Source organism: Scheffersomyces coipomensis (genome assembly GCF_036884675.1).
Source record: "Scheffersomyces coipomensis strain NRRL Y-17651 chromosome Unknown DFJ63scaffold_3, whole genome shotgun sequence".
In the NCBI taxonomy this organism is placed as follows: Eukaryota; Fungi; Ascomycota; class Pichiomycetes; order Serinales; family Debaryomycetaceae; genus Scheffersomyces; species Scheffersomyces coipomensis.
The window spans coordinates 2,122,661-2,143,042 of NW_027042894.1; the positions used below are offsets into that span (position 1 = coordinate 2,122,661).

At 30.1% G+C, this 20,382-nt stretch overlaps 10 protein-coding genes across 10 annotated transcripts; 5 read left to right on the forward strand and 5 right to left on the reverse strand. All coding sequences in view use genetic code 12, as the record gives it.

The window, feature by feature from the left end:
- Positions 1-103: 103 nt before the first annotated feature.
- On the forward strand, positions 104-2,806 carry DFJ63DRAFT_313089 (uncharacterized protein; the record flags this gene model as incomplete). Its single annotated transcript, XM_064906108.1, has 1 exon — positions 104-2,806. One exon carries the CDS (start codon positions 104-106, stop codon positions 2,804-2,806), a length of 2,703 nt encoding a protein of 900 aa, XP_064763111.1.
- A 77-nt stretch (positions 2,807-2,883) lies between these two features.
- Positions 2,884-4,917, reverse strand: SEF2 (Sef2p; the record flags this gene model as incomplete). Its single annotated transcript, XM_064907456.1, has 1 exon — positions 2,884-4,917. The coding sequence occupies one exon, from the start codon at positions 4,915-4,917 to the stop codon at positions 2,884-2,886; it is 2,034 nt and encodes a 677-aa protein (XP_064763112.1).
- Positions 4,918-6,109: 1,192 nt separating this feature from the next.
- SNM1 (Snm1p) lies at positions 6,110-6,790 on the forward strand (the record flags this gene model as incomplete). Its single annotated transcript, XM_064908196.1, has 1 exon — positions 6,110-6,790. One exon carries the CDS (start codon positions 6,110-6,112, stop codon positions 6,788-6,790), a length of 681 nt encoding a protein of 226 aa, XP_064763113.1.
- Positions 6,791-6,894: 104 nt separating this feature from the next.
- On the reverse strand, positions 6,895-8,953 carry DFJ63DRAFT_136410 (uncharacterized protein). Its single transcript, XM_064903391.1, has one exon. The coding sequence runs from the start codon at positions 8,698-8,700 to the stop codon at positions 7,000-7,002; it is 1,701 nt and encodes a 566-aa protein (XP_064763114.1). The 5' UTR covers positions 8,701-8,953; the 3' UTR covers positions 6,895-6,999.
- Position 8,954: 1 nt separating this feature from the next.
- Positions 8,955-10,959, reverse strand: HST3 (NAD-dependent histone deacetylase). The gene has a single exon (XM_064903383.1). The coding sequence runs from the start codon at positions 10,576-10,578 to the stop codon at positions 9,133-9,135; it is 1,446 nt and encodes a 481-aa protein (XP_064763115.1). The 5' UTR covers positions 10,579-10,959; the 3' UTR covers positions 8,955-9,132.
- A 275-nt stretch (positions 10,960-11,234) lies between these two features.
- Positions 11,235-14,133, reverse strand: DFJ63DRAFT_305415 (kinase-like domain-containing protein; the record flags this gene model as incomplete). Its single annotated transcript, XM_064905486.1, has 2 exons — positions 11,235-13,090; positions 13,559-14,133. 2 exons carry the CDS (start codon positions 14,131-14,133, stop codon positions 11,341-11,343), a joined length of 2,325 nt encoding a protein of 774 aa, XP_064763116.1. The 3' UTR covers positions 11,235-11,340.
- Positions 14,134-14,443: 310 nt separating this feature from the next.
- Positions 14,444-15,439, forward strand: DFJ63DRAFT_313095 (mRNA-binding phosphate metabolism regulator; the record flags this gene model as incomplete). Its single annotated transcript, XM_064906109.1, has 1 exon — positions 14,444-15,439. The coding sequence occupies one exon, from the start codon at positions 14,444-14,446 to the stop codon at positions 15,437-15,439; it is 996 nt and encodes a 331-aa protein (XP_064763117.1).
- A 186-nt stretch (positions 15,440-15,625) lies between these two features.
- Positions 15,626-16,737, forward strand: DFJ63DRAFT_135664 (putative monooxygenase). Its single transcript, XM_064903384.1, has one exon. It carries the CDS (start codon positions 15,813-15,815, stop codon positions 16,572-16,574), a length of 762 nt encoding a protein of 253 aa, XP_064763118.1. The 5' UTR covers positions 15,626-15,812; the 3' UTR covers positions 16,575-16,737.
- NUF2 (kinetochore-associated Ndc80 complex subunit) lies at positions 16,637-18,458 on the forward strand. Its single transcript, XM_064903392.1, has one exon. It carries the CDS (start codon positions 16,901-16,903, stop codon positions 18,410-18,412), a length of 1,512 nt encoding a protein of 503 aa, XP_064763119.1. The 5' UTR covers positions 16,637-16,900; the 3' UTR covers positions 18,413-18,458.
- Positions 18,459-18,503: 45 nt separating this feature from the next.
- SGE1 (Sge1p) lies at positions 18,504-20,330 on the reverse strand (the record flags this gene model as incomplete). Its single annotated transcript, XM_064904990.1, has 1 exon — positions 18,504-20,330. One exon carries the CDS (start codon positions 20,328-20,330, stop codon positions 18,504-18,506), a length of 1,827 nt encoding a protein of 608 aa, XP_064763120.1.
- Positions 20,331-20,382: the final 52 nt, after the last annotated feature.

The following is a 20,382-nucleotide window of genomic DNA, read 5'->3' on the forward strand; positions in this document are numbered from 1 at the left end:
TCCCAGAAACGACATTTACAACTTGTTGTTTGAAAATTTAAACATTTTTGGCCTCTAAACGTTGGTTGTAAAAAACAGTGGCATCAATCAATTAATCATAGTAATGAAGCTCCTGTTGATACCTGTTGGTATTGTGTTGGGTTTATGGTCAGCATTGATCAATGCTGTCAGTTATGATAATGCATTCAACGTTAATAAGGAATTGATTCACTATAATTATTATAAATTCAGTCATAGTAATAGTTTTGAAGTGATTGATTCATCAAATATCATTGGGTATAACTTGTTGAATCAATTCATAAATATCAATGTGACTTCTGGTGACATCAATTGGTTGATTCAAGATACTACTGAATTCAATCAATTCGTAATCATTGGGTCCAATGTTTACTTATACTCTGATTTTTCACATACTATCAATATCGTTGAATTAAAGACAGGTATTTTAATTAGATCCATTGAAGTTATCCAACCTATAACGAAAGTGATTAATTTCTTTAATAAGGGATTATTAGTTGTACAATCTGATGGAACATTACATTTCATTAATGATCGTAGACAAAGTCAAATTCATCTTGATTATAGTATTAAATCGGAATTTGTATATCAACAATTGAATGGATTCATGTATATCATCACTTATAATGGACACTTGATAAAACTCAATTCAAACTATCAAATCGTTAATCAATTTGATTTATCCGCTAATAAGCTCAGTCAATTCAAAGATTTCATTTTAATTACTGACTCAAATCAAATTTATAAATTGGTTGAAAGTGGCGAAACATTTGACGTTAAATCAATTTCAAGTTCTTTCCAAAATGTGAAAATCATAAGTCCAACCTATTTTTATAATACTGAATCAAATAACAAAGTGAACATTTATACCATTAAGAATAATAAATTAGAATCAGTTTGGGATAATGAATTTAAAGGTTCGGAAATCACCAATGTTGAATTAACTCCATTCGCATTAAGTGATTATCTTATTGTTACCAAAGCTAATGGAAGTAAACAAGTTTTTGATTTAACAGATTTATTAATTATCGATGATCCATACAGCATCAAAGAAATTAAAGTTAAATCCGACTTGTTATCTATCCCAGGTACAGTTGATTTTATAATTTCTTCAAGTGATGATATTCCTCATTTAATCACCATAAATGATGCTCTTGATGGGGCAATTTATGACATTAACGATGGATCTCTTGTTCAAACAATAGTCCATTCAACTTCTCAATTCTTACCAATTGACGCTTCTACTGTTAGTTTGATTGTCGATAAACCAAGTTCTAAGCAAGCCATTAATCAAGTCAATCATTTATTAAATGAAGGCACGAACATTATTTTGTGGAATTGGGTTAAGAGGACTTACAGACATTTAGGAGAATTAGGTAAATACTTCACTTCCTTCGTATCCTCCTCTTCAACCCCCACTGGTTCTGAAGATGATATTGGTGATCTTGAAGATGATTTTGGATTTGTTAAATATGTTATTTTTTATGATCAAATTTCAAAAGCTTTATTAGCTATTAATTCCAAGAATGGAGAAGTAGAATGGAAATCATATACGAAAGATATTCCTCAAAAATTACTCCAAATCAATGGAAATATAATAGTGGTTTCGAATGATAGTGTACTTGAACTTGATCCATTAGATGGAATTGTTCTCTCCACTAAACCTATCACTGGTGGAAAGGAAGTTATCAAAGTCCAAGCTGGCGAGGAAGAGTCATACATCGTTGAAACTGAACAATCATTTGAATCTATCTCATCATATACTCAAGATATCTATTTGTTTAAATCAAATGAAGATAAAATTGAAGGTCATAAATTAATCAAGGGTAGTACTAAATCAATTGCAACTTGGAATTTCATTCCTCAACAAGATGAAACAATCATTACTGCCATTGCTAAAGATGTTGAATCTTCTACTGTATCAGTTGGTATTCCATTGGCTAATAAATCCATCTTGTATAAGTACTTGAATCCTAATGTGATCGCTGTTGTAACTAAGTCTCATGATCAAGTGTTAAAGATATACTTAATTGATGGTATTACTGGTAATTTACTTTCTGTATTCGAACATACTAATAATGAAATCATTGATTTTACATCTATAAATATCATTATTGATGATAATTGGGTTATTTATACTTATTTTATTAAATCTCCAAGATTAGAACAAAGAATTAATGTCATTGATTTATTTGATTCCAACAAATCAATTAAGAAAAGTGGTAATGATTTAATTTCTTCATTTACTCATAATTCAACCATTAATTCATATTCCAAGAAATCATTTGCATTCCCAGAGAGAATCATTAATTTATCATCAACAAAATCAGAATACGGAATAACCTTGAAATCCATCCTTGTATTAACTGAATCAGGATATTTAATGGAGATTCCAAAGTATATCTTAAACAGTAGAAGAATCGATAATAGACCTTTAGTTCCAGATGATTACATAAGTGATTTTAAAGTATCTCCTTATGAACCAATTATAAATTTAAATACCCTTGCTATTTTAAATCATAAACATAAATTAATTTTAAATCAAAATGAAAAAGGAACAATTTTAATCAAACCAACTCATTTCGAATCAACTTCAGTCCTTTGTTATTTAAATAAATTCAATTATTATTGTGGATTAGTTCAACCTTCAAAATCATTCGATACTTTAGGTCATGGTTTTGAAAGAGTCAAATTATTAGGTACCATAGTTGCTTTATTCGCAGTTTATATCGTTACAAAACCATTTGTTTCAAAGAAAAGATTAAATGATCAATGGTTATATAGTTAGTATTACTATGAATTGTCGTTAATATTTCATTACTTTTATATAGACTATTTTAATAATAAAAGAGTACATACTTATCGTTAATTAAAAATAGACTCATTGCTTTGAATGTAATCAATGAATTCTTTATTGGATGAGTCAATACCAAATACTTCCCAATTTAAGTCCCTTTTATAATCCTTTTGTTTATCGTTATTCGTTTCAAATTCATATATCAACCAAATCAATTCATATCCTAAACTTGATACTAAATATGATTTTAATTTGTTGATTAAGAAAAAACTAGGAACATCCTGATTGGTGTCATGATTGTGTGTAACCATTTTAGAAATGATGAATGAATTATCAACAGTATTAAACTTTTCCAATACTTTAAAGAATTTACTATGTAAGAATTTCCACTCTTCATTGTTTGATAATATTATACCTTTATAGAACTGATTAAACACTTGTTTGACTAATTTATAATCTTGAAGCATATTTAAAATTGGTGATTTAAATACCCTCAATAATATCATAGTAGACATTTCAATGGGGAATCTATAATGAATAGGTAATTGGTTGAAAGTCATTGGGTTTCCATCTGAAATATGATTTTGATATAATGATAAGATCTTGCAACAACTGTTGATTATCTTGGAAATATAACCTTTATACTCTTGTAAACTGATATCTGATTTTGAAAATGAACAAATGAATAATTGTAATTTTGAAAATTCAATTGAAATCTTAATAAGATTATTCAAGGTTAATGAATTTTCAGATTTAATTAATGACTTATTTAAATCTTCTAAAATGATTTCAAACATATTGAAATTAATTAATTTACATGTGTTGATTTGATTTGGTAATAAAGTTATATTTTCATGATTATGACCGATTAAATCATTCATATTTTCATTTAATTTTGATTGAATTATGGAAATCTTCAATAATGAATTAATAAATCTATCACTTTCACTACCAGGATTCAATAAATCTTTATTTGATGCTTTATTAATAACATAATCTTGAGTGAAACCATTATAATTATTGTTTGATAAACCTAAATTGATTAACCAATAGTTTGAATTGATATTCACGAATTTATAAATTCTTTCTCTGATTAAATTATTAAGATTTACTTCTTGAGTTATGTTCATTTTAGTTTTATGACTGAATTCATCAATAAATTCTAATTTGTGTAATCCAAATTGAAGAGATAATGATTTCATGGTAGATATGAATTTAACTGATAAGTTATCGGCAATTTTACTACCTAAATTAGGTAATGGCCAAGTTGTTAAAATTAATAAAGCAGATATAACATAAACTGATCTTGGAGTTTGAAACCAACATTTTTCAACCACTAATGACTTTATATGTTCTGATAAAACTGAGTAACTTGTAGCGGACAGTTCAATTGGATCATTTAATAATGAGGTTAATATTATACACCAAAATAATAATTCATTTTCAAGTCTGAAGGTTTCTAAATTTAATGAAGGAAAGAAATTATCAGGAAATATAGGAAGGAATTGATTGAAATTAGTTTCGTAATTAGAAAATAATTGATATGCTTGATCGTAACTTAAAGATATTGGTTGTTGATTAGGATGTGAAGAAATTGTGAAAGTATCAAATTGATTGTAGGTTAAATGCTGGGTATTATTAATTTGCTGATCTTCCGGAGAACTTATGCATGATTGAATTGAGGTTACTGAAGGAGTGATTGAATTTGATCTTGGTCTTTGTAATTTTGATAATGATGAAGAAGATGATGGTTTACTAGCTGTCGCTATTCTTTGGGTTGATTGGCCTCTTTGTATTAAAGCCTCTACAAGCTTATTTTTTCTAGTTATTATATTATCCAATACCTTGTTTAAATCATCAACTTCTGAACTTAATTTTTCAATCAAATCGATGGATGATCTATCAGCTGGAGCTTTAGTCATTAACTCCAAGGTACAGTTTAAATTCTTCTTTGAACAATGGGAACATGGATATGGATTGGTTAATAAAGCATCACACTTTGTTTTATGTTTACGACATCTTGAACATGTCTTTAGTACTTTAGCACCCCGTACTGGTTGGGGTATTATTAATTTTAAACGTTGTTTCAGATGCAGTGACATTGGCATAATCATTTGGAATGGTGATATTTAAATAGTAATAATATATATGATGGATGTATTAATTTAACTGTAGGTAATAGTTATAAATAATAGGAAAATTTCAATCAGAAATAAAAATGAATGAAAAATCCAGCTTATTTTATTACTATAATGGCTGTTAAAATAAAATACAAATGGTGAGTAGTATATAATTAATTTAAGTTGGTTGGAGAAGGCATACCCTCAAATCATTTGCCTAAAAATAATCAGATAATAAAAATATTGATGCTAGATAAGCCCGAGATTTGGGAATAGACTATTAATCAAGATGGTAATCACTGTTATACTCTATTTTATTGGATTAATGATATTTTGGTTGTGAAATCACACTAACCCGCTTATCGGTAAACAGAATCAAATATTAGTAATTGCAATTTAAGTGGTGATAATTGGTTCAAATTTTCTGACACCGAATTTCGGTACTGCGAAACAGAAAAATCAGAAAATACGCGACACAAAAATACGACGATTGGGTTTAAAGAGGGCCCAGTTAACCAATGAAGATCAGTTGTATGATAATCATAGTGAAGGGAAGTAATAGGGGGCGTAGTGAATTATGAGGTGGAGTGGGGTGATATAAGGGATGAATTATTATTATTTGAATGATAGATTGTACGATTTTCCTTTTTGTATGTTGTAATTATGTGTGGCTCGTGCCATTTCCCCCTACTATCCACCTTCAGAGTCTAAATATAGTAGTTTAATCAATCACTCTTTACAAACCTTAAGTTAAGGCTGATTGATTGTAATTGGAAAGATTGAACTAATCGTTTACCGATAAGTACGGCTGGCCATGTTTTATAATGCGATTTTGAAGAAGTTAGTTTATGTTATAGAAGAGCCAATCCTAAACAACAAAAAGAGGAATCACATACATATTGTTAGAGTGGGAGTTAAGTAGATCATATCACTAGTTTCCTCTTTATATGAAACACTTTAAAGATAGATGTATTGATTGGTTAGAAATGATAAAAAGGCAGCCAAAATAGGTGTTGCAAATAAATATTTGTTAGTGTGCTTAACTATGGGAAATGCATACATCGCACGACCCCAAAACATCTACAAAATTTATTCTATTACGCTTTCTTACAATGATATAGCTAAGAAGATGAATAGCTATAATCAAATGATAATATAACATCAACAAAAGGGAATGAGTAATCTAACAGCAAACCAAATCACAAGTTTGCATTTATACGACTTAGCTCATGCAGTTCCTTTGAACCCATTGAGTAAACAGTATTCATTATTATTCCATAAATTTAATCAAGAGAAATCAATCAATTTACCTAACAACCCAAATATAACACATCGAATCTGTAACTCGTGTGGAGGGGTGCTAATACATGGGTTGACTTTATCTATTCGAATCAAGCATGGGAAGGTGAATAAAAGGAAAAAGAAGAGGCTATCAAAAGTAGATGCATCTGATTCAAACACAAAGACAGCAAAACGATTCATGGAACTTAAATGCTTGCAATGCAATCATAAAGAATATAATAGAGATTTGATCCAACCGAAACAAAAAGAAATTCTGCAAGTATCAGAACCTGTGGAGACAAACCCACTAGTTGGCATTTCATCATCAGCGGTTACTGCTTTAACATTTTCTAGATCACAACTGCCATCATTCAAAGCTGAATGGACTCCAAAAAGTACAAATCAAGTACGGTCCAATAGTGATAAAGATAATAACAGTAACTCTAAGTCTAAAGAAAGATCAAAGAAAAGAAAACAGAATAATTTATCAAATCTTTTGCAACAAAAGAAACAACAGAAATTAAATGAATCAAAAGGTATTGGGTCATTAAGCTTGCTGGAATTTTTAAAGTAAATAGAAGGGTTTAATTTTATAGAGGTTTAAGAAATATACACACACATAATTTGGAATACCATTATTATATATTTGTAAAGATATTTATCCCTTATTAACTTAATCTATATATTTTGTTTTATTTTATTTTAAGTTTGCGCTAACGCTTTTTTATGAAACCTCCCATATCCTTTTATTATGTTTTGCATTAGAAATTAATTAGATTTTTGTTAGCTTTCTTGCTTAGTTCGAAGATCGTATCGTGAACAATATCGGACCCAACGTCTTCTACGATAAACTTCTTTAAATCCCAATTCATGACCTCCGTTGGAAGTATCTGTATCATCTCCATCATTTGCTATATTCTCATCATCAACGTGTAAATCATAAACCCACTTTTCATCATCATCAATATGAACTAAATCTTCAACTAATTTACTTTTCACCCACTTTTTACAATCAAGATCTAATTCCCATTTCTTTCCATCAACAAATTTCCAACTATTTGGAGCTGAAATATCATCAATCGATGATTTCTTATTTAATCTGATATATGAATTATTAATTTCTCGAATCAATTCCTCTTTCGATAAATGATTATATCTTAATCCCATATTTAATAAACTAACATTAAACTTCCTAGTAGCTGTATTGATAGTATAAATATTATTAGTAAATCCAATTGGTTTCCAAAACTTAGTCTTTCTATCCAATCTTTGTAATTCAAATATTTCCACTTCTCGTATTAAGCCTTTAGCAATAGCTTCAGCTTCATTATTTTGTATTAAACTTGGTTCATTTTCAGTGGCAATTAAATAACTTAATAATCTCACTTCCAATCTATTACTGATTTCTAATGCATTTAATCTAGTATCTTCATTATATATCCATTCCATGATTTTTGATTTCACAGATGGATGAAATAAAATCGTAAACCCCCACACAAATGATATAAGCATTATTTGTACAAGATAAATATTACGAAGGAAAAATGGAATGACACGAGGTAAGATTATAAGATTACCTGTGATTAAACCAATTATTAAAAGCAATACTATCGAAGTAACGTTTTCATCTTTGAAATATAAATAATCACTAGTCAACCATGTCATGAAATCAAAAGTATCTATATGAAACAGCATATGGTTTTGCATATCAGTGAAATTCATGACGAATTCTCTTGAAAATTCAGGTATAGGTTTAGGAATTTTATAATCATTCAATGGAACCTCGGATGGGATTGGATTGGATTTGAAATAAGTAGAATTATATGAAGTATCAGGTGGATAAACAATTAAATAATGTGGTATGATGACCCTTACAATTAACATCACCAATGGGAAAATGGAAAGAAAATACGGATTCAATATTAAATGAGTTATGATTGTTAAAACTCCTATAGTGTAGAATGGATTTGACCAACTAAAGTAAATAATACAATTATCAATGAATATAAATGTATCAGATAATCGTTGCGCCATTTGACGTGAGTTTTTAGACATGATATTAATGGATAATGGCGGACGCTCTTTCTGACACTCAATTCTAGCATTCAATACTCTACTGGTATGCAAATCATTCACATCTATAGGTAACATCATAGTGATTACTTTTTCCACTAATTTGTCCATCAAAATAGTGTTTGTATAAGAGCCTGAACCCGATCCTGCCTTCTTAGAATCATCACTCAATCCAAGCAAATTATACTTCCAGAATGAACTAAAATCAAGTTCTGATCTTCGTTTACTAGTGGAACTGAGACTGACATTGGTTGAAGAATCCCTTTTCATATTTGACCCGTAGTTATTGTTACTGATTGGATTGCTGGTAACATTGACTTCAGAAGCTACCGGCTTTGTAGGCGGACTCTTCGTAGGCTCTACAGCCTCAACCGTAAGGATATTTTCAAAGAAACTTGAAACCAGATCCATGGGATGGGAATGATATATTTCCTTACACCTCAATTTCCCCTATGGATGAATATGAAATGGTTCAAGATACCCAATTGATTGTGTTGTTGATATATGGTTTTGGTTCAACTGCTGTTCTAGATCACCGATTAAATGTGTTATTTTTTTCTGGTGCTTGGGGTAACTGAGACCAGACCGGTTGCCATTTGCGTGATGGTGTCCCAAAATAAATCTTTACGTCAATTTTTGTTGAGGAACAGCTACAACTAATTAGTTATTTAACTATGCAAAATATTTTATTAAATGAAGCTAATATACAATTAAAAAGATCGTAACAGATATGAAGTAAATATCTATATGGTTTAAAAAATGAGCAATATATTTTGAATTTATGCAAATTGATGAATTAAAGAGTAAAATTATTGAAAAATCGTAAAATCATTAGACACTTGTTCATGCGACTTCTTGCTTTAGGCGAGTTGAATTATAATGTTGATTCATTTCTGATCGAGTAAGGGTTCTTAATCCAGTAGAGTTAAAGTCTTCTGAAGCAATTTCTATTATATCGTCATTAAAACTTGATAATGGAGTTGGTAATTCATATTTAAGTTTCTTATTTGCCATATTGTCAACATTAGAAGTTTTACGCTTAAGAGCAGGCCTTTTCTTTATCTTTGTAGGTGTTATGGGAGGTGTTAAAGCTTCATCCAAGTCTGATTCAGATGAAGATGATAATGCTGATTCAATATTTTCCTTTTTGATCTCTTGTTTAATTTTTGTAACTTTCTTTTCTTGTTTTATGATTTTATTTGATGTAGATGATGATTCTTTTTTAATTGGTTTTTCTTTCTTTATTACTGGTAATGATTCTTTAATAGAATTCTTTAATTTCTTAGAATCTAATTGTTCTTGAGTTAAGAATAAATCGGGTATTTCTTTCTTTAGTATCTTAACAAAATTATCACAATCACTTAAGATTTCATAATCAATATAAGAATCCCATTGTTTTGATAATGGAGTTTTATTAACAAATATTACTTTACCTCCTTTACTATGAATAGATGCACTTAATGATTTAACTAATTTCTTAACTCCATCAACTTTTAATGAAGTTCCCATTACGATTAATAAATCGGGTCTAGCTCTTAAATCAACATTTAAACCTTGAGCTAAGATATCAGCTTGTGGGTGATGCTCACCATATAATACTATATCTGGTCTTAAAATACCAATATTACCAGTTAAACGTTTACCAGAATATAATCTTTCTTCATATTTTCTATAACATTCAGCACATTCTGGATTTAAACCATTAGCTAATTGATGTCTATATTTTTCATTCCAATCGAAATTAGTAAAACAATTAGTACAAGATAATTTATGTAAATTACCATGTAATTGAATCACATCCAAGTTCTTCCAACTTTGATTGAAAGTCTTTGAATCATTGAATTCATTCAAGTTAATTCCCATATTTAAATCAATTGATTTTTCTAATGAATCAATGTTTTGAGTATAACATCTTAAAAGTTTATTCTTTTCCTTTAAAAGTTTAATAAATTTATGAGTTTCAGTAGCTTCTGCTTTTAAACTTGATTGATATAATGATTCCATAAATGTACAGAATAATGATAAGGATAACTCATCCCTAAACAATGAAATATCAAATAAATCTTGACCTCTTACTATATTCTTAGGATATTTTGATTTAACAAGGTTATATAACCCATCAGAAGATCTAAAATCAGGTATCCCGGCATTACAGGATATCCCTGCTCCTGTTAACACAGTTGCTTTCTTAGCTTTGAAGATGAATTTGATAGCTTCATTCAAGTTAATCGATACTTCCGATGGAATATCGCTATGAGACTTATGATTCAATAAGTCTATAGTGATCATCTTGCTATCTGTATGTTGTTGGTATCGTTGTTGTCGACGGTAGTTCTGATCTATCTGTCCTGTTTCGTCTCGTTTCAACTATAAAAGAAGTATATGGATCGTGCTTATTTGCTATAACCACACACTTATTTGTACTAAGAGATGTTGATAACGTATACGAAGCGTAATGACTTTGATCCTAATCCTTATTGATATGACCGTTCCTTAACAAATAATCTCAAGTTCTTACCGATGACTGCAATTGCTGTAATTTAAATATATTCCGTTACACTTAGCATCCTATTTTTTCTTCTACTTTAAAGGAACCTTTTTTTCATTTTTGTGCCCCTACCAGAAAAATGTCTCCTTTCGTTAAATGGTCTGCGACACAAAAATACACCAAATGTTTAATTGTTTACATATTCTGTTATAATTTTACCTAATTAGGAAGGAGGTGTCTATCGATAAATCAAAACACGAATTTGTTTAATATGTAATTAATATATAATATACGTTTTTATAAATTAGTTCGATGATATGCAATTACTCAAAACAATCGAATTGTAAACAAAAGGGATTCATGGTTTGTGAGACATAGATTTGGCGTTGGTGTTGAACTACATTATTCCTTCAATTAGATGGAAGTATCAATGAATCAATGAATGAATGTGTGTATGTATGTATTTAAAAAATATATATGTATATAACCCCAAACTCTACGCTATGTAAAATATAAAGAAAAGAAAAGAAAAGAAAGAAAGAAAGAAACGTAAATCATCTTCATTAAGCACTTTGACTGTTGACTGCTAATTCCATAATTAATCTTGTAGATAAATGTAAGAATGGATAAGCTGAGAATGAACTGACTTCATCAGCATCTTGAGTAGAAAATTCATTGGCAATACCATCTTCAGAAGTAGTTTCCCATCCATCAAATTTAAAATCAACTAAATAATTATTTGGCTCTAATTGAAACAATTGAATTTGCATCTTCATTAAATCTGGTGCATTTTCAACTTCACAAATATCATATTTCCATCTTACTCTTATAGTCCATAATTCTTCTTCAGTTGGTTTAGCCCATTCAGCTCCAAGATTCTTAAGTGCACGATAAATTTCTCCCATAACGTCTAATGGATAAGATCTTGATCTTATACCAAAATGCCATCTTGTTTTCAGTTTCTTATTTGATACTGGATTTATAGCAGCTTGACTATTGGTTTCCATCATAAATGCACGATGGATACTTGGTAATGACGATGGTAAAATCGCAATGGTAGAATTTGGTAACGTAGATAAATCATGAACGGTAGCTAAGGTTTGATAAGTTACTGATTGCTGAACACCAGGAGCTGAACTGGTGGAATTAGAAGTAAATGCTGGGGTAGGAGATCTAGATAAAAATGAATCAATCTTATCATTATTTGATTTCTTTAAATCTTTCACTAAAGTATGATTCTCTTTCATTAATAAATAAGCATCAAGAATTTCATTATTTTGTTCCAGTGGAGAATTACTCTTATTACATCTTTCAATATTACTTATAATTTCATCACGATCATAACCCATAGCCATTGTCAAAGCATTGATAACATCTTCATCAATTTCAACTTTTTTATGCTTGGTTTTGGATAAATCAGGTGGTAATAAATAATCTTCCATACCTTGTTTGAACCATTCATCTTCCATAACTTCATGAATAGTTATTCTATTTAATGGATTAACAACCAACATTCTGGTTAATAAATGTTTAGCACCAGCACTTAAATAATTAGGTAAAGTATAAACCCCATTACTAATCTTTTTGAATAATGCTGGAATGAATTCATCATCAAATGGTAATCTACCACAAAGCATAACATATAAAATAACTCCTGATGACCAAACATCAACTTCTGGACCAGCATATAATTTACCACTAATAACTTCAGGGGCAGCATAATTTGGTGAACCACAACTTGTCTTTAAGAAATTACCATCAGTCATAATATTAGATAACCCAAAATCAGCAATTTTAACATTTAATTGATCATCTAATAATAAATTCTCTGGTTTTAAATCACGATGAACAATCTTATGTCTATGACAATATTCAACAGCAGCAATAATTTGTTGGAAAAATCTTCTAGCTTCATCTTCAGGCATTTTACCTCTTTGAACAATATAATCAAACAATTCTTTACCAGCAAATTCAATAACCATAATAATCTCATCCTTTGATTTGATTACATCGTATAATTTAATAATATGAGGATGTCTTAATAATCTTAAGTATGAAATTTCTCTTTCAACTCTACCTTGCATATCAGATTTAGCTAATGTCTTACGATTAATGATTTTAAGAGCAACTTTTTGACCTGTAACTAAATGTTGAGCCAATTTGACTTTACCAAATGAACCTTCACCTAAGGTCTTTATAACTTGATATTTCCCAATTCTGTTGGCTGGATTAGCAGCTGGGTCTATTGGAATTACCGGTTGTTGCTGTTGTTGGTCATGATGATGATGGTGGTGATGATGATGATGATGCTCACTAGCAGATTCTGTAGCGGACATTTTATCAATTTATATGTATATATGAACTTTATTATCTGTAAGGTTTGGTATCAATGTGTATCAGTTTTGAATTCAAGTCCTCATACATTGTATCGAAGAAGATATTGAGTTGGTCTTTTTCTCTCCGTGACTAATTTAGTGGAGGAGATATGACACGAATTGTGGCATGCACGACAGAACCCAAATAGAATTTATTTACTGGTCTCTCTATATATAATGTCCTATGATAAGTTATATATCCAATTATTATAGCCTACGACTATCTCTACTTCTATTTCTCTTGTTATGATTATTTGAACCTCTATCTCTACTTCTGCTTCTATCTCTTTCTCTTTCTCTGTTTTCATTGGAAGATTTCTTTGCAGCATTGTAAACTGTACGACTCCTTCGCTCAGATGTATATAGTTCAGAAATATCTTCAACTTGAACCTTGTTCATGGTCGACAGCTTTGATTCATTCTTAGTATTATGATTATTACTTTGTTTGGCGGTCTTTTGATCAACTAGGCCTTTGTCTGACTGACTTCTATTGTAATTTGTCTTTCTAGCTAGCGATTCAACTGCTTTTGATTCAACTGCTTTTGCTGATTCAGCCAACTTCTTCTTCACCTCTAATTGAAACTTTTCAACTTCATCTTTATGCTTTTGTCTTTCATCTAATATCTGTTTCGGTATCCCATCTTTGTTATCTTGGGCACTTATTAGTAAATTCCATAACTTTTCACAGAACTTTCTTGCTTCATCTGCACCTAAAAACTCTTGAACTTGTAACTGTAGTGCCTTTATATCGGGATTTGATTCACCAGATTGAAGCAACTCATATATGTAATCTATAACTATGTCATCGTCTTCTAGTTGTTCATTTATGGTTTTCAGTATCCATTCTTTTATAACTTCAAGATTAACTTTCCCAATATTCACTTTTACTTTATAACATTTAGGAAATTTCTTTGAGCTTGATTCTTTTAAATTCTGTCTTTCTATGTAATCCAGATCTACCTTACTTACTCTATATGACATTGAATGAGTTGATCTCTTATCAGAAGGTATATAGTTAATCCTTTTATCTACTCTTCCTTTGGAAATATGGAGCCAAAAATAAATTTTGTATGTGATTTACATGTTATTGGTTGCTTTTACAGGTTATTTTGTTGCAAAACTAATGTGGGAAAAGTTGGGAAATTTAGGGAAAATGAAAAGGAGGAGAACAATTCCAGCGGTTAGTATAAAATGTCGGTCAAATCTTGTTTGAAGATGTGTTTGATCTACCTCTTCTTCTTCTTGTTCTTCTTGTTCTTCACTGATCTGAATTAAACTTGGCTACAACAACATGTTTAATTCATCATTCACAGGCGAATCATTTTCAAGTTCAGCATATTCTGATACGTATTCAAACTCACTGATTAGATTAGAAAATTCGAATTTAAATTACACATTATCAACAGGCTTCACTAATCACAAATACTGTACTCCACGAACAATTTCAACAGTTGAATCCATTAAATTTGATGATGATGATATATTTGATCTCCTTCCAAGTGTTTCCAGAGCCAATATCTGGTGTACATCTTCAGATCCTGATATGAATGAATCATTATTTACCCCATTTTCCAATTCTTACAGACTCACCAATACTAATTTAAATTTGAATACCAATGGATATAGAGAAAGAGAAAAGAGTGTATCATCAATGTCAGGTTCTGTTTCTCCTATCTTCAACCAAAATCAAAATCAAAATCAATTTACATACTCAGCTGCTGCTAGACAAGGTTTATCATTTGTTTCACCACGTCAACATTCTGATCTGGTATCTGGAACCAATTTTCTTACCTTTAGAAATTATAAGGGAGCAATCTTTACTGTTCCTAAGAATTCAAAATTTTTTGTTATAAAGTCTTATAATATTCTTGATGTTACATCATCTTTTACCCATAATATTTGGACTTCTACTGAATTAGGTAATAGACGTTTAGATAGAGCATTTCATGAATTGAAATCTAATGGAAATTATGAAGCTGAAGGTAAAATATTCTTATTATTTCTGGTCAATTCATCAGGTAAGTTTTGTGGGGTTGCAGAAATGAAAGAAAATATTGATTTCAATAAAAGTAGTGATATTTGGGTTGAACAAACTAGATGGAAAGGAATATTTCCGGTTGAATGGTTATTAATTAAAGATGTTCCAAATAGATACTTTCAACATCTTAAAATTCCATCTAATGAGTATAAACCAGTAACAAATTCTAAAGATACCCAAGAGATTCCATTTGAAGTTGGTATTTCTATGTTAAAGATTATTTGTTCATTTAGAACTAATTCGCAATGAAAAATCAGAAATTATGGTTCACTTTATTTACAAATTAGTTTCAATTTTGCAAATTATTTATAAAATGAGTCTTCTTAACCTTCTCAATGATGAAAATCTAATCAAATAATCTTTTACTGTTTGGGAAGTAATACAAACTCATCTTGATCTATCGCAAATGCCCATTGTATCTAAGCCAGATTCTTCTATTTAGTTAATTTATTTATTATATATTTAATTTGTTATGAGTGCAAAAAAAATATTGTAAACGAGCATCAAGAAAAAAAATTGGTGTGAAATAAAGTGGTGTCATGAAAGTTGTTATAGATAAGTTTCCACGGGATAGATTTCAATTGTCAATTAGCAATACGTTTCTTCTTCACCAGACTCAGTCATGTTAGCAAGATCAACTAAGAGTAGTTTGGTTTTATCCAAAACAAGTGCTTTAGTCAGAAAGTTTAGTACAAGATCAATTGTATCACAAGCTGCCTCAGTTGAAGATTTAGCTAAAGAATACCATGGTGATAATGTTAATTATGGAGAATTATCCAAAGCTCAAAAGGCATTTCTTGATAGGGTTATTCGTGTTGATCAAGCAGGTGAATTAGGGGCCAATTATATATATATGGGTCAATATGCTGTCTTAGCATCTAAATATCCCCATTTGAAACCAATTTTACAACATATGTGGGATCAAGAGATTCATCATCATAATACTTTTAATAAGTTACAGACTCAAAGAAGAGTAAGACCATCGATAATAACTCCATTGTGGAAAGTAGGAGCTGTTGCTCTTGGAGCAGGTACAGCTCTTATTGGTAAAGAAGCTGCCATGGCATGTACTGTTGCTGTTGAAACAGTGATTGGAGGACATTATAATCAACAATTAAGAGTATTAATGAATCAATATGATACCCCAATTTATGACAAGGAAACTGGTGTCAAGTTAACTGAAGACAGTATAAATAAAGATATTGAAACATCTCCAGAAATTGAAGAATTAAAGCATACCATTAAAGAATTCAGAGATGAAGAATTAGAACATTTAGATACTGCTCTTGAACATGATGCTGAAAAGGCGGTTCCTTATATCTTATTAACAGAAGGGATTAAATTAATCTGTAGAGGTGCTATTTGGACAGCTGAAAGAATCTGATAGTTATATACCCTTCAGAACATACTTATGACATCACTCACGACGTTGAAACTGACATCAACACACTTATTCTTATTTATAGATATACCTTTTCTTATAAAATATATGACAACTATTCGTTTTCAACTAAAAACCATAGAATTTCCCATAATAAAAATCTGTATAGATTTTACACGTGATCGAACTTTCGCTATTTTTTTGTGTGCCATATTTATTTTTGATTGTATGTTTACATTTTGAGAACATAAAAATACAGGTTAAAAAATCCTAATATTGTGTTTATCATAACTTAGCAGCATCAAGCTTGGTCATTGCCCTGAAGAAACATGTCTCGTCGAAGTACGATATATAGGACAGGAATACTGACCAATCGTCGGATCAATCAGATCTCACTGCAACTGGATGCGTTCCCATTGTTGGATTCTAAAGAAATAACGATATGTTTACAAAGTTGTGATTTCATAGCATCAGAAGAATTAGTATCAAAACCAACTAGTTTGTTTATTAGGTCGTTGTTTGAACAGTTCCTTGATACATTCATGGGGTTGTCTCCCGATTCAATAGAAAAGAAAGTTAAAAGCTTGGGGAAAACAGGAATACCACCTCCTTCAGATCATAATAATGGTGGTTCATCTCAATTAAATGGGCATACAAGTAATGGTAATGGGATTCATATAGAAGGGGAACAAGGACAAGAAGAACCCAATGAAAATGATGACGATGACACTTCTCCAGCCCTTCACTTGATTGTACTTCATAGAGCTGCATACAAATTTTTACAAGGATGTGGAATATATGATTTAACATTAATGGATATAATCAGACCTGATGCAAGTAAAATAAGAAGAATCTTAAGTGCTGTGGTCAACTTTGCTCGATTTAGAGAACAACATTCTCAAGAATGTGAACAATTAGTGTTGGATAGTGAAGCAAATTTAGAAAATGTACGAAAAGTTCAAAATGAAAATGATAAAATAGTCAATCAAATTCAAGGTATTAAACGAAAAATAGAACAAGATTCAAGTCAACCTGAAAAGAAAGCCACATTAAGTCAAGTCAATTTATTCAATTCCAAGTTAGAAGCAGAATTAAAGAAACTTAAGAAACAACAAGAAATAGTAACCCTCGAACATAAACAGTATAAAGATGAAAAATCACGATTAATTGAGAAGTTAGATGACGTTCAATATTTATATTTTGAATCCTCCAAAGAATTAGAAAGATTTAAAGCATATTCCGAAACTGATTTAAATGTACTTAATAAGATCTTAAATGATTTAAGATTACAATTACAAGAATTACAATCTACATATAATGATTTTGATAAACGAGATCAGAATTTATTAATCACTATTGATTCAATTCAAGTCATTGAAAGTGAATTAAAGAATTTATTCCGAATCCTAGAAGAAATAACGAATGATATTAATAAAGAACGAACTTCATTAGTTAGATTAACTGAAAGTCAAGAATATTTAGAACAATTGAATTTACAAACCAATGATTTATCAAGACAAATACATCAAGTTGAAAGACAGTTGACTAATATGCAAGAGAAAACAGATAAATTAAAAGTCCAAGCTGATGAAAGAGTTACCAAAAGTCAACAACAATTGAGTAAATATCGTGATGATTATACTAAATTGATTGAACAAAGGAATTTAAAAGAAGAAGAATATAATAAAAAGAAAGAATTAATCAGTGAAATTGAAAATAATATCAATAAAAAGAAATCAGAACATCAATTAGAGATTAGGAATACTGAATTAAAAGTTACTAGATTAAATGCTCAAATTAAATTATATTTAGATGAAGTTGGCAAAAAAATATTAAGTTAATTGATAAAGATTAATTATGTATGTATATTAGTGTATTCTATCACCGTGTATAACAAACTATGTATAATATATGTTAAAGTTAAGATTAAATTTATTTTTGAACTTCAATGTTTTCATCATTGGAGGCATGGTTTTGAACTTTTTCATCAAGATCATCAGAAACCACTTCAGCATCTTCTTCTTCTTCTTCTTCTACTGCTTTTATATCTTTTTTATTATCTTTAATATCGTCATGTTTTGGAATCATTTTGTTGGTAGTGAAAATAGCTGCAATTAAACTACAAGCACCACAAGCAATACCTAAATAGAATACATTCTTAATAGCTTTCATGAATGCATCCAATACTAATTCTCTGACAGAATTAGGTAATTCGTTAATAAGACTTGGAGATGATAATAAATCACCTGGATTAATTGAACTTAAAGCTTGGAAATCAGATGAACTAGTATCTAATTGAGCCAATAATTCATTAATATAACGAGATCCACTAGTTCTAAAGATTAATTGAGCAATAGTAACTGAAATAGCAGCTCCTGATGATCTAACGAAATTTAAGAAAATAGTAGTTAAAATAATTGACCCTTCAACATCCTTTGGAGCTTCTAATTGACTTGATAACATTGAACTTTGGAATTGTAAACCAATTGAAATACCATTAAGAATCAATAAACCAACTCTTAAACCAACTGATGAATTCTTACCTAATAATAATAATAAAGAACAACTAAGTGGAGATAATATACCAGATATAATCATAGTTATTTTGACTCTTCTAGTTAATCTAATAAACATACCATTTGTAACTGATGATAAAGCAACAGAAATAACTAAGGGGATTAAATCAACCCCTGATCTCCAAGCAGTAGCATTAAAGATAACTTGGAAATAAATAGCCAAATACATAATATTTGCCATAAAGTAAGAAAATGTAAATGTACCACAAAGAACAGCGGCTAAAATCTTACCATTAGAAACGATTTTATAAATGATGATTGGATTTTTAGAAAGTTTAAAGTTGTAGTAACAGAAGGCAATTAACGTTACACCACCAATAATAAAACAACATATAACAGCAGCTGATTTCCAAGGGAAATCAACACCACCAAAGGTTAAACCTAATAAAAGTAACACTAAACCAACTGTCATTAAAAATGTACCGGTATAATCGATTTTAGTTAATTTTTGACGTAAGTTACCGGTTGGTTTTGGAGGATTGAAACCAAAGAATAATAAAGTTAAAGCTAAACCACCAATTGGTAAATTGATATAGAAACACCATCTCCAACTGACTTTAGTAGCAAAGGCACCACCAATGAATGGACCTAACACAGAAGCAGCTGAGAATGTTACTCCTAATAAGATGAATGAAAGAGATCTTCTTGAGATTGGAACTGATTCGGTAAGAATGACAATAACCATAGATTGAACACAACCACCACCAATACCTTGAATAACTCTACCTCCGATTAACATATCCATTGATCTTGATAAACCCGAGATCAATGAACCAAGTTCAAAGATGACAATACCTACCATAAGAGTATACTTTCTACCGAAAGCAATAGAAACTTTACCATAAGATGGAGCTAAAGTAGCCATTGGTAATAAGAAACCAGAAGTTAACCAACCAATCTTTTCAAATTCTTTGAATTTATTACCCACTTGAGTTAAGATGGTAGACACAATAGTTTGATCTAAAGCCACTAAGAATAAACTGGCAACACAACTGATTAAAGTTACTACCAATCTTATACCAGTGACATATTGATCACTTGCTTTAGTACCATCCCCAGCATTACTTTCGAAATATTTTTCCTCTTTCTTTACTGGTTCTTCATAGTCTTTCAGACTATTGGCCACTACTACATTATCATTAGATAACTCGGTAGAGCTAGTTGATTTCGGTGATTTTGACATGATAGATGATTATTTATGGTGATATGCGATGTGAAAAATGATAATGCAATTG